This window comes from Tribolium castaneum, chromosome 1 (genome assembly GCF_031307605.1).
Source record: "Tribolium castaneum strain GA2 chromosome 1, icTriCast1.1, whole genome shotgun sequence".
NCBI lineage: Eukaryota > Metazoa > Arthropoda > Insecta > Coleoptera > Tenebrionidae > Tribolium > Tribolium castaneum.
The window spans coordinates 26095550-26107552 of record NC_087394.1 but is presented as its reverse complement, the minus strand read 5'-3'; the positions used below and the strand labels follow the sequence as shown (position 1 = coordinate 26107552).

General features: G+C 33.6%; 3 protein-coding genes across 3 annotated transcripts; all 3 read right to left on the bottom strand.

Moving 5' to 3' along the window:
• Positions 1-443: 443 nt before the first annotated feature.
• On the bottom strand, positions 444-1756 carry LOC661254 (serine protease P41). Its single transcript, XM_967427.5, has 7 exons — positions 1625-1756; positions 1509-1570; positions 1367-1458; positions 1178-1319; positions 890-1003; positions 687-839; positions 444-633 (listed from the first exon to the last, which is right to left on the bottom strand). Exons 1-7 carry the CDS (start codon positions 1710-1712, stop codon positions 484-486), a joined length of 801 nt encoding a protein of 266 aa, XP_972520.3. The 5' UTR covers positions 1713-1756; the 3' UTR covers positions 444-483.
• LOC100141789 (serine protease P40) lies at positions 1753-3003 on the bottom strand. The gene is made up of 7 exons (XM_001813951.4): positions 2857-3003; positions 2738-2802; positions 2603-2694; positions 2405-2552; positions 2241-2354; positions 2040-2192; positions 1753-1982 (listed from the first exon to the last, which is right to left on the bottom strand). The coding sequence occupies exons 1-7, from the start codon at positions 2909-2911 to the stop codon at positions 1830-1832; spliced, it is 780 nt and encodes a 259-aa protein (XP_001814003.1). The 5' UTR covers positions 2912-3003; the 3' UTR covers positions 1753-1829.
• Positions 3004-5544: 2541 nt separating this feature from the next.
• smid (smallminded) lies at positions 5545-11634 on the bottom strand. The gene is made up of 9 exons (XM_008194259.3): positions 11154-11634; positions 10860-11087; positions 10302-10811; positions 8991-9210; positions 8657-8939; positions 6719-7415; positions 6548-6670; positions 6065-6499; positions 5545-6017 (listed from the first exon to the last, which is right to left on the bottom strand). Exons 1-9 carry the CDS (start codon positions 11322-11324, stop codon positions 5937-5939), a joined length of 2748 nt encoding a protein of 915 aa, XP_008192481.1. The 5' UTR covers positions 11325-11634; the 3' UTR covers positions 5545-5936.
• Positions 11635-12003: the final 369 nt, after the last annotated feature.

Genomic DNA, 12003 nt, shown 5'->3' with positions numbered 1-12003 from the left:
CATAGTAGGTATCAAAAGTTTGCCATTTCTTTCAAGTAAAAACGAACAATGTTAGCATATGAAAAAATTGGTTTTACTGGTTGATACTTTTCAGAAATATCATAAAAATAAAATAATGAATATTTATTTAAATAAATTATATTAAATTCCAGAACCACTCTGTATAACTTTTGACTCAATTCGGTCGAATTTTTAAGCTTTAAGAAATTCATAAGTAGCATATGTTTTATGTAAAATCGTTCGTGGAATGCAAATCTGTTCTTATTTTAATTTTAGAATTGACAAATATGGAATTTTCAGAAGATTTTAATTTGAAAATATTAATATTTTAAATGTTTCTGAACCTCCCAATCGACTCTCATTTTCACTGTAATATTTTTTAAACCGCATAAGTTATTTCTTTGACTTTTGTTTTACATTGTTTTGAAATAATCGACACAACGTTTATGGTTTAAATACTTTATTTCTTTTTTATATAATTATTTATTTAAACATGTTTTTATTGATCCACTCCACATAATTAGCAACTTTGGCGAAAACCCCTGGATAGCCTTTAACAGCACACGGCTTCACAGACCATGATACTGTTCCGACTAGTACCCCATTGACCGTCAAAGGACCACCAGAGTCACCCTGTAACATTTGTTTATTTGAAAAATTAAAAAAAAATGTATAAAAATTATTACATTGCATTGTCCTTTTCCACCTTCAGGTATTCCAGCACAAACATGGTACTTTCTATTTGTTGGTCCTGTTCCTTTATGAATCCTTTCACAATCATCGTCAGAATAAACGATAATGTTTACTTTTTGCAAATGTGTCATCAAGTCACCACCAGACTAAAATTATTAATCCAATTAAATAATTAATGCGAATCTTGAAAACGTACAAATGGTAAACCCCATCCTGCTAACAAAGCTGAAGAGTGTTCAGGAGTGGCATTGAAAGCTTTGGGGAGTGTGACTGGTTGAATGTTTTTCCCAAAAACTATTGGTTTAGCTAGCTAATTAAACAAAATGTGAATTTAATTTCGTCCTTTAATAATTTATATTTATTGTTTTTTATTGAGACTGAGAACTTGTTTTGCGACAAGTTTTGATTTTTTTGTCCTGAATCCCAATAAAAAACAAATTAAGATTAAAAAATTGATTATTTTAATTAATCACTTATTATTTACTTCGATAATTGCAACGTCGTTTTCATATGCGCCACTATATGGGTCGTAATCATCATGGTAGTTATACCCAGACACTTGAACTACATTGTCACTGGAATTTATTTCTAAGACACCATATTGTACGCTCATATTTTCCATTGGACTAAAAATAAATGTAAAAAATAAAAATTAAAAAATCTACAAATTTACAGTAGATGTACGCAATGGGCTGCTGTTAGAATGTTTTTTTCGTTCAAAATGGATCCACCACAATTATGTTCACCAAAAATTCGTACAGATACCTTTAAAATTAGCAAATTTTGGGAAATTGTCGGAAAAGTGGTAGACTTACTATGTAAGGAAATTCACCTTCTTGGGCATCAGTACCGTTCACAATTCGAACGATTGGTGTTCCTTTTGTTAAAAATAAATAAAAATTGGAGACTATTTAATTAATTAAAGATTTACCTGAGGCGTTCGCGATAAGGAAAAGCCCTACAATAATAATTACTTTAGGAGACATTTTTACGTTTAGGGAATCGATTAATTGTTTCATCGTCTTATATAAGTGTCTTTATCTAATAAAGGAAACGCGATTGTGTGAGATTAAATATTTATTTGTAAGCAAAATAAAAAAATATATCAATTCATACAAAGATAAAGTGTAATTTTTTCAGGTGTTTGCAATATGCTTGCGAATCCAGGACACGTGGCTGGAAACTTTGGTGAATACTCCAGGATAGCCCTTGATAGCGCACGGTTTGACGGACCATGACACTATCCCAACCTGGACACCGTTCACAGTCAATGGACCACCAGAATCACCCTAAGGTGAGAATAGATTATAATTTTTTTTTTAATTTTTGACGATTTTGTGACTTACATTGCACTGACCTTTTCCACCTTCTGGTACTCCAGCACAAACGTGGTACTTCCTATTTGTGGGCCCTGTTTCTTTGTGAATTCTTTCGCAATCGTCATCAGAATACACAAAAATGTTTACTTTTTGTAAATGCTTCATTACGGTACCTCCTGACTGTAACCAATTCAAGTTAAAATAATTTTAAGTTGGTATTCGACATACATAGGGGAGACCCCATCCTGCCAGTAAAGCTGGCGAATTTTCCGGGGTTGCATTGAAAGCAATTGGTAGATTTGTTGGCTGGACGTAGGCCCCAAAAACTATAGGCTTCGCTAACTAAAATTTTAATATTTTGATTACATTTTTTCTATAAATAATTCACTTACTTCAACAACTGCAATATCGTTAATGTAGCCATTCCCTGCCGTATAATTTTCGTGAAAAGTGACTTTTGATACTTGAACTACGTTAGGGGCACTATCGCCTGAACTAATTTCCACGATACCGTATTGTACACTAAGAAGGGAAACATCACTGAAAAGAAAATAGAAACACTTTTTCCTTCCACTTCTTCTTTGACTTACTAACTGACAACACAATGGGCTGCAGTTAACACAGTTCTTGCGTTTAAAATAGATCCGGCACAGTTGTGATTACCAAAAAGTCGTAAAGATACCTTCCAAAAAATCAGAAGTGAAAAAAAAATTTTATATACTTACAATGTAAGGGAATTCGCCTTCTTTGGCATCAGTACCGTTGACGATTCGCACATTAATTGGTGTCCCTTTAAACAAATTATTTAAAATAATTGATTCAATAAATAATAAGAAAACAATACCTTGAACAACACCAAAAAGAGCGAGGAACAATGTTACAATTATTTTACTGATCATGTTTCAACTGTGACAAAGTTTTTTCCGTGGGAGTTTATATATGAAAAATAAACAAAGAATGTATAAAAGTGCGTCGTTGGTTGTTTATTAAAAAAATATATTACTAAAGAAAATCGTCTGGAGATGTTTATCAGTATTAGGTACTTATTTAATGTAAATTATTGTCTAGAGTAAAAAATAAGATAATAGAAGCATAATCAACGATTTGTTATCAGTTAACGTCGTTACAATAATGATGTAATTTGTCAATTTCCAAAATATCGTAATCATGCGACAAATTTTAAGCCAAGGGACAAGAATTTAATAAATTAAAGTGAAATTTTTCTTTGAATCAATATCTGGGACAAGGTGCTAAATTGCATGATCTAAACAAGTGCACCAAACACGCAAACGATTTATTACTTCCGCCAAAGAACTACTTTTTAAATGATTATTAAGCAGAATCAGCAATTTTCCACCAGAATCACAGACCAGTGAAGTTGCTCCAAGCCGTCATTAATATTTATTGCGAAGAAGGTAACTTTGTAAATAATAAAATGAAGGAAGGGTTGGAGATTATAGCAAGAATCGCTGACGACAATTGGCTTAGAGCGAATTCAGTTGAAAGCTTCTTGCTCTTTTCAAATATTTATCAAGAGCTTTATTAGGGTCCGGCTATATTGCTTCATTAGCTAAATTTGTCCTTTAAATGTCTACTTATTTATTAATTTAACTGTAATCAGGGTGATTCAATCTTTTTTCAGTCGCCGACGCTCGCACTGAATAATTTACACGAGTCTATTTGCTTGCTAATTTAGTTTAATTAAAAAAAGATGTTCAACTCAAGTGGTCCACGAGTAATTGAAGGATTTCGCAAGGGGATTAGTTCTAATTGTGGAATCTCAGAGATATTAACTACACCTAGAACTAGGATAAATATTTTGATCGATTAAAGAATGAAATGATAAATGAGAGCATTTTTTTGCGATTACCCAATGTTTGGCTTTTGTGGTAAACAAAAATACGGCTATATTTCATACTAATATTTTGAAACATGCAATGCATTGTCGTGTGTCGCTGTAGCTGTAGCAATTCCATTATCTTAACAATACAAAACCCATCTATTATTTATGGCAAATTTATCCTTTGTAGCTAACGTCCTATCTGCGTTCTATGACCACACACATTATTTAGCGTAGTTAATTCAGCTCAAAATTACCGAATTGCGTAATCAATAACGTATTTAATTGGTGAATAAATATTTCCAATTACAGCCAATACATATTTATCACTTTTGTTCAATATATCTATTTTTATTACGACACATTATTATTGTAGGTACCTCCGCACTTTCTCTCTCACTGTTTCTCTTATTCTTCTAGTACCTCTACCACTGTCGCCGATTGATCAAAATTTAGTACTCGATTTTAAAGTTTTTTACGCTTAACAAATTACCGCTACTTTAGTTTGTGGAAACACGCCAATTTATTTGTTTATTGTTTGTAACTATTGTGATATGATTAAATTGTAAAATTTTGTTTTTGGCATAAAATGCATAAAGGCGTTACGAAAAATTACAAGGTGATTCTGCTAAAAGTAGTTTTTACTTTATCTCAAAAACTAATAATCACAGAGAAATCAGCATTTACTATTGTCTTTTGATCGTGTATTTTTTTTTCGAATTTTTCTACATTTCCAAATAATAAATATATTACTCTTAGCTGTACTTTCAGCAAAAATACGTAAACGCCAACGTCGCTTTTTATTTTTTTAAGTAAGGTTGATAAGAATGTAAAACAGTTATTAATGATTAGGTCTCTCATTGAAACTATAAATTACATTACTTATTAATTTTTTGAAGTGCATAAAAAATTTATAACAACTAATAGTAAATATAATAAATTAAAAATGTTAATACTAATAATAAATTTAAAAGTCGATGCTTAAATGATGTTTTGTGAAAAAAAATACTTAAAAAAATGTCGAATTTTTAATTTTTATGTAATCATGAATTTTGAGGATTAGGGAATCTATTTTCTACATATCTAGCTCTTTGTACAAAATAAAATTTAGGAATTGTTTGCTTTGGAATAAGATAAGAACTAAGTAATTATTTTTGGTTGAGCGATTTAATACTAATTAATTAATTTTGATTATAAACAAATTTATAAAAAAAAATCTGAAAAATTGTATGTGCATAGGAAAAAAATATAAAATATTTAGTAGGAGACGCTGAACTCTTGTGATTAATTGATTAGTTGATTACTGAGTACTACAGACTCACCTTGTATTTTTTTATGAATTCGTCACGCTTTACTGTCTGATGTGTTTTATCAAACAATCTGTAATTGTTTTAAATGAGGGCCAATTCGTGCAAGCAAATTTTAAATTGCGTTTTAGCAAGGCAACGAATTTCTTCAATTCTGAATTTAAATAATTCGTTTTCTGTAAACCAACAACCCTTGGTATTTTATTTTTTAAAAACTTGATTTTCAGTGTTAGTAGTATAAATTTTTTAGAGAATTAAAATGAAAATAATCTAAAGTGTGATTTAAATTTTCCGTCGCGCAATCAGATACTCTGTTAGCCTTGATTTACTGAATTATCTTAGAAGAAAAGTAAAAAAAATAAAACTTTGCAAATAAACACGCACATCTACAGTATGAACTTTTATTTCACTCAATCTTAGCATATTTCTTCGTTATAAATTTTTTACAACTATTTGCACAATCTTTGCAGTGACACCCTTAGATAGAAGATACATAACTTAACTGGTAAGCGAGTTACCACCACAAAATATAAAAATACAATTTGTGTAAAACGTAAAAATATTTATTTGTAGTGTTTATTATTTAGTTCGCCTTAATGCGCCTACATTTTTTTAATAAGTAAACAAAATATTGGGGACAACAAATCGTTAATTATTGTACATTGTTCTAAGAAATAACACTAAACATAAGCACTTCAGTACCAAATCAATTCAATAAATGATTCACTGCCGATACTAAAGTTCGAAATTCGAGTCTTATTAAAGCCCAAATACTGCTTAAGAATATTCCATCTCCTCAACTTCATTTTCAGGAACCGCGGCATACATCTTCCGCAACTTTTCATAATGTTTTTGATCCTAAAAAAAAACAGTTAAACCAAATCAATTTTCCCAAAATACAAAACCTTCTCAGGCACAGATGGTCTAATTTTCGCAATAGCTCTAGTAAAATGTTCCATATTAACAACCAAAGACTTCTGTGTGTCCCCACACAACATAAACTCCTTCAAAGCCACAATTCCGGCTTCCTTAACCAACGCGGCCAAATCAGCCCCTGTGTACCCCCGACATTGCTCCGAAGAGGCTATAGCTTCAAGATCGACGTCGGGGGCGAGACGCGGTCTTGTACCGTTTCGGGTAATAGCCCTCAAAATCTCAATTCGGTCACTTGCTGTAGGCAAACCGACAAACAAGATTTTGTCAAAACGGCCCGGCCTTAAGACTGCAGGATCCACAATGTCAGGTCTGTTACTGGCAGCAAGGAGGTAAACGCCTTGTCGGTCTTGTACACCGTCCATTTCGGTCAACATTTGATTAACGACACGCATCGTAGCCCCGCCCTATGGTGTTCTCAATCAAATCAAATTTGACATTGTTAATATACATACCTCTCTGCTGTCCGATCTTTTGGGGCAGATGGCGTCCAATTCGTCGAAAAATATGACACAAGGGGCGGAGTTTCGTGCCCGTTCGAAACACACACGCACCGCCCGCTCGCTCTCACCCACATACTACAAGAAAAATTAATACAAATTGAAGCTTTAACCATAAAAAATTACCATGTTTAGTAGTTCTGGTCCTTTGACTGAAATAAAGTTAATACCGGCCTCGTTGGCCATAGCTTTAGCTAGGAGTGTTTTGCCACAACCTGGCGGTCCACACAATAAAACACCGGTGGGTGTGTTCAAGCCCAGTTCTTTGAAATGTTCAATGTGTCTTATGGGGGCTAAAATAGCCATTTGGAGCTCCTCTCTGACTGAATTTAGTGATCCGACATCGTCCCAACTAACATCAGGCACCGTCGCAAAACCCTCTCTTTTTGCCGAAGGTTGGACACACTTTAATGCTTGATTAAAATCCTCCATTGTGATACATAACGATGATAATTCTTCGCTGGATAATGGCGATTTGTCGTGCAACCACATCATCAAGTCTTTAAGTGGATTGTTTTGTTTTTCCACGTCGACAGGCATTGGCTCTTCAGGTGGTGTTTTTTCTTCAGCTAAAAGGTGACCATTGACGGCTTCAGAAGTCGAAGGTGTGTCATTTTGTTTCACTTCCTCATCGATTACCACAATCGGAGATTCTTTCGGTGGTTCGGTTTTAGGATCGTCGTCGACTATGATCTCGGGATCGCTCTTATTCACTTCGTTTGTTTCTTCTTTCGCAGTCTCTTGTTTCTGTTTTTCTTCGAGGGCTTTCTCCGCTGCCACGATTTGTGCGAGTTTGTGTTGCTCTTTGAGCTTGTTCAACATTCTATAAAAAAATTATCTTATCAACTTCAAAAATGTATAAATCTGGTTTTAACTGTTTATCAAATGGAGAAAACTCGAAATATCTGTACGAATAAGTTACTGTTCTGCTCTTCATGGTATAGTTAGTATTTCATATTTTGATACTGGATATTTAAAAGGCTGTTCTATAAAGTTAACGGTAAATTTCAAATTAGATAAGGGTATTTATTTGTTGACGCAACGTAAAATTTAAGAATTACGTAGCATAAAATAAAATAACGATTGAGAAGCACAATTATAAAGCCTCAATAAAATAAGGCCTGCTGAAAAGAGCATTTTTTCAGCAAAGTGATAGTGCTTTCAAAAATCTGAACATACAAATTTTAGATTTAGATTTGAATTTTTTAAGATTTTAGAGAAATTAGATTGGGTAAATTCAAGTAAATTCAAATGATTCGTTTTACTACAGACTATGAGTAATGTTGGCAATATTGAATTTAAATTTTAAAGGATACTGTTAGAATACACTTTAAAGTTAACAAAAATCCAACAGTTTTGTAGGGTTGAATGTCAATATTTGTAAAAAAACGAATCCGAATGCAGTGTTGTAAATTACTAACAAAAATACTTTCAAAGTTGTCAACAGACAAGTCTTTTTCTGGATGAATCTGTATATTAAGTTATTAAGAATTTTACGTGGCAATAATTACCTAAATCTAAGTAATTGTAATTCACAATAAAAATAATAAAAATAAATAATAATTAGGTAAAATTATTATTATTACTAAAATGACGAGACTCCAACCTCTTGTAAAATTTTATTTATTTATTTTACCATCTTGCCAGAGTGAGAGAAATCATTTATTGGCAATTGCTGTTAACTTTGTACTTCCATCGAGTTTATCTAAAGATTAACATAGTATAAAAGATAAATGAACGTACTAATTTTACACACGATACGAGTATGTTCAGCAGATGACTCTCTGTGTGATAATTAAAGTAGCATTCTTTTTTATTTTTCTGTTTTAAATTGATAAAAATATAAATTAAGAAAAAAAAAATACTCCGCAGCAAATATTTTCCAATTTTATCTAAATAAAACATAGTATACCTTATATAGATTTACAGCTTTCATTAAAAAATAGTAAATCGCATTTAGTTCGGAAATACTATTTGGTTGCAAAATTTGCATCCCCATAGGGAGATGCAAAAACGTAGATAGTTATGGACATTTCAGCTTTAATGCCTTAAATAACTATTTACCTATTAACCGCCGCCATGGCCGCCTCCCTTGTCAGCGACATCAAATCAGCCCCCACATATCCCGGCGTATGTTTGGCCAGAAAGTCATAATCGAAATCTTCACTCAGTTTCAATTTCGCAGTCAAAACCTTCAAAATTTGGACCCTGGCTTGGACATCGGGGATTCCCAGACAGATTTCGCGATCAAAACGACCGGCGCGTCTTAAGGCCGGGTCTATAGCATCTGGTCGATTAGTAGCACCAATAACCAGAACTCTGTCCCCACATTCATTCTGACTCAAGTCTAGAAAATTCAATTGATATTAAAATAATTATTTAAAATAATGAAAAATACCATCAAGGCAACTAAGCAATTGAGCAACAATTCGCCTCTCCATCTCCTTTTGGGCATTTTGCCGATTTGGCGTAATCGCATCGATTTCATCGATAAATAGGATACAAGGGGTGGAGAAAATGGCTCGTTCGAAAAGCTCCCGGATTCGCTCCTCGCTTTCACCGGAAACACCGGCCACTAGTTCCGGGGCCGCGACTTTCAACAGAGGAACGCCGATCTCCTGCAATGAAAACAGTTTTTGATGCATAAAATTTTCACGTTTCTTCAGCTAATAAAAATACACAAATCTTTATTCGCCATTTAAAAGCCTGTCATAGTTTTAAATGTTAAACGTAAAATTTAATGTAAATACGTATAATTTTTGCAAAAAACATTGTCAATGATATTCATAGTGCCACGAACAAGTGTCAATATTTTTCAGTTTGTTTTTATGGCTTTTGCCAAATTATGGATAATATAACAAATTTTAATTATGAATGGTCAAGAATTACAAATTTATCATATGTGGAAAAAAATCCAAATGAATACGGAGAGCACGAAAAGTTTTAGAAGTAAAAAAAGGTACTTTTTTACCGTAGGACAGATTTATGAATGAAATTTTGAACAAGTTTACACAGGATTGGAAAACAAATATTTACTTTGTACAAATAAGCCTTTAAATCGAAATATTGCGGAAAAGTATGCATTTTTGATAAGTTACTGTGGATTGTTTAAAAATGTTTAGTCGAAGAATGTTAATTTGAATATCAATTTCTAGCTCTTACCGATTTTGAATAATCTTTAAAAAATACTTTATTTTGTTTTTTTCAACCCCTTCTCGGGGGTTGAAACAATAAATTCATTTACTAAACGTTTGAAAATACTACACAGAAACTTATTAAAAATGCAAGCTTTTCCACAACATTTCCATTTAGACTGGACTATTAATTATGAATGATCAAGGATTACAAATTTATCAAATTTGGACTTAGAAAAAAATCCCGAATGAATATGAAGAACACAAAAAGTTTTAAAAGTAAAAAAAAGGTGTTGACCTTTTTTACGGTAGGACTGATGACTTATGAATGAAATTTTGCACAAATTTACTTACACAGCGTTAGAAAACAAACATCTACTTTGAAGCATAATAGTTATTAGTAAAGACGTATTACCATAAATAAGTAAAAAATAATAGCAACTAACCCATCCTAAAGGAAGGTTTTTCTCAAAATTGTTGTTTCTTTAAAAATTGTTAAAAATCTCCGTGTGTACGTAGTCAATTATGCGGCAAAATAACGCTTTTAGATTAGTTTTTATTGATAAATTAATTACCCCTGCGATGGCGTTGGCTAGGAGCGTCTTGCCGCACCCGGGAGGCCCGTGCAGGAGGAACCCCCTCGGGGGCGAGATCCCGATCTGTCTGTAAACCTCCGGGTGGCGTACATGGATCAACAATTTGCAAACATCCTCCAGGATTTTATCCATGCCCCCTATGTCTTTGAAAGACACTGAAGGTTCCTGTAAAGTGGCCAAGGATTTTTTCTTTTTTGGGGTACTCTGATAGGGGGTGAGACCCACGGTCTCGGCTTTGCGTTTGCGGCCGAAATACTGATACCGGTCTTTGTTAGCATCGACTTTTTTACTATTTGTGTTGTTTTGGTACGTTGGTAGGGCTTGGGACTCCTTTTGTGATGTCGAAGGGCCGTTACTGGGCTTATCATTGTAAGCTGGTGCTTCTGAATCGTCACTACTTATGTCAATCAGTTCATTTTCGTCGATTTGTTTGGGGACTTGTGGTCGGTTGTACAAATTCACCAACTGGTTGTTAAGGGAGTTATTATGCTAAACACAAAATGGTGATTTTGGGGGTAATTTAAACGGAAAGCTTACGAAAGTGCTCGCTTCAGGGGCACTGTCCTCGGAATCGTCCTCGTCTTCACTTGAGCTGTTGTCTTGGTCCTCCAAGCCATAGCTTTGGAGGACTATTGAATAGGCTTTTTTCACTTGTGCCCTAAAGGCGTTTCGTTTCAGTCGGGCGTATTCGCGATAGCTCCGTTGCAAGTCATCTGCCATAACATTGATATCGACGAAGGTTTTGTCAACATTGGACTCCAAATACTGAAATTTTTGGGGTTAGGTGAAGCGTCAAAATGACAAGGAAGGCAGCCTCCTTGATTGAACTACCTTTTGTACTCTAGGAACTAAAGTAGGGTCAGACATGTAGGGCATTCTGTCCATTTTTAACCTTCTATCTGGAGTATTTCCACCGATTACACGTGAACGATTATTCCTGTGGTTTACCTCATTCAAGGGGATTATTTCGACGCCGCTCTTATTGTTGATTTTTCCCATCATCTACTAAAATCACTCATTCCATAGTAATTATGGAATTTTAGATTATACAGTGTGTGCCACGGTTTTTAATCACACACACACACATACACACGTTGTATACAGTTACAGTTAAGGCGCACTATTTTACGGGGAGGTGCGATTTAATACCAGCAGGTTTTTTTTTTCAATTAGCAGCTAATGGCTATTTCCACTGGAAACACTACACTAAAAATTCTACAACCACAAACTGTACAAACAGTAAAATCATTGCTTTGGTCTTGTTGATTTTTGTCTTATTCGAAGAGTGGTCGCTAGAGGTGCTGATCATGGCGGGAAATCGGCTAGACGCGTCATTATTTGAATAATAAGGAGGAAATTTGATCGGCGGTAAAATGTAGGATTTGACCCGTTTTCACGCAATTCTCTCGAATTAAATCTGTTTTTTAAATTAATTACATAATTGTGAAAGTATTTGGTTCAAAATTGCAATATAATGTGTAAAGTTAATTAATACAATTTATAACACAAACTCAAAAAAAGTACAAATTCGCAAATTGTTTATTTTTTAAGGTTTTTGTTAAACTCATTTTAATCCAACTGAACTTAGTTTTTGACTGCTATTGTTGCTTTTTTAATTTTGAGCATTTGGGCAGTGATAAAAGACATTCAACTAAATTAAAGGTTACCATGACAAAACATT

Excerpts from the sequence above, each read along its gene's own strand:
- LOC661254 (XM_967427.5), bottom strand. The coding sequence starts at position 1,712 with ATGAAACAATTAATCGATTCCCTAAACGTAAAAATGTCTCCTAAAGTA. Across the intron at positions 1,459-1,508 it reads AAGGTGAATTTCCTTACATA|GTATCTGTACGAATTTTTGG; the intron begins GTAAGTCTACCA and ends CTAATTTTAAAG. Across the intron at positions 1,320-1,366 it reads GCCCATTGCGTACATCTACT|TCCAATGGAAAATATGAGCG; the intron begins GTAAATTTGTAG and ends ATTTATTTTTAG.
- LOC100141789 (XM_001813951.4), bottom strand. The coding sequence starts at position 2,911 with ATGATCAGTAAAATAATTGTAACATTGTTCCTCGCTCTTTTTGGTGTT. Across the intron at positions 2,355-2,404 it reads ACGATATTGCAGTTGTTGAA|TTAGCGAAGCCTATAGTTTT; the intron begins GTAAGTGAATTA and ends TTAAAATTTTAG. Across the intron at positions 1,983-2,039 it reads GTGGAAAAGGTCAGTGCAAT|GGTGATTCTGGTGGTCCATT; the intron begins GTAAGTCACAAA and ends TTCTCACCTTAG.
- smid (XM_008194259.3), bottom strand. The coding sequence starts at position 11,324 with ATGATGGGAAAAATCAACAATAAGAGCGGCGTCGAAATAATCCCCTTG. Across the intron at positions 11,088-11,153 it reads TAGTTCCTAGAGTACAAAAG|TATTTGGAGTCCAATGTTGA; the intron begins GTAGTTCAATCA and ends CAAAAATTTCAG. Across the intron at positions 6,500-6,547 it reads AAAGATCGGACAGCAGAGAG|GGCGGGGCTACGATGCGTGT; the intron begins GTATGTATATTA and ends AGAACACCATAG.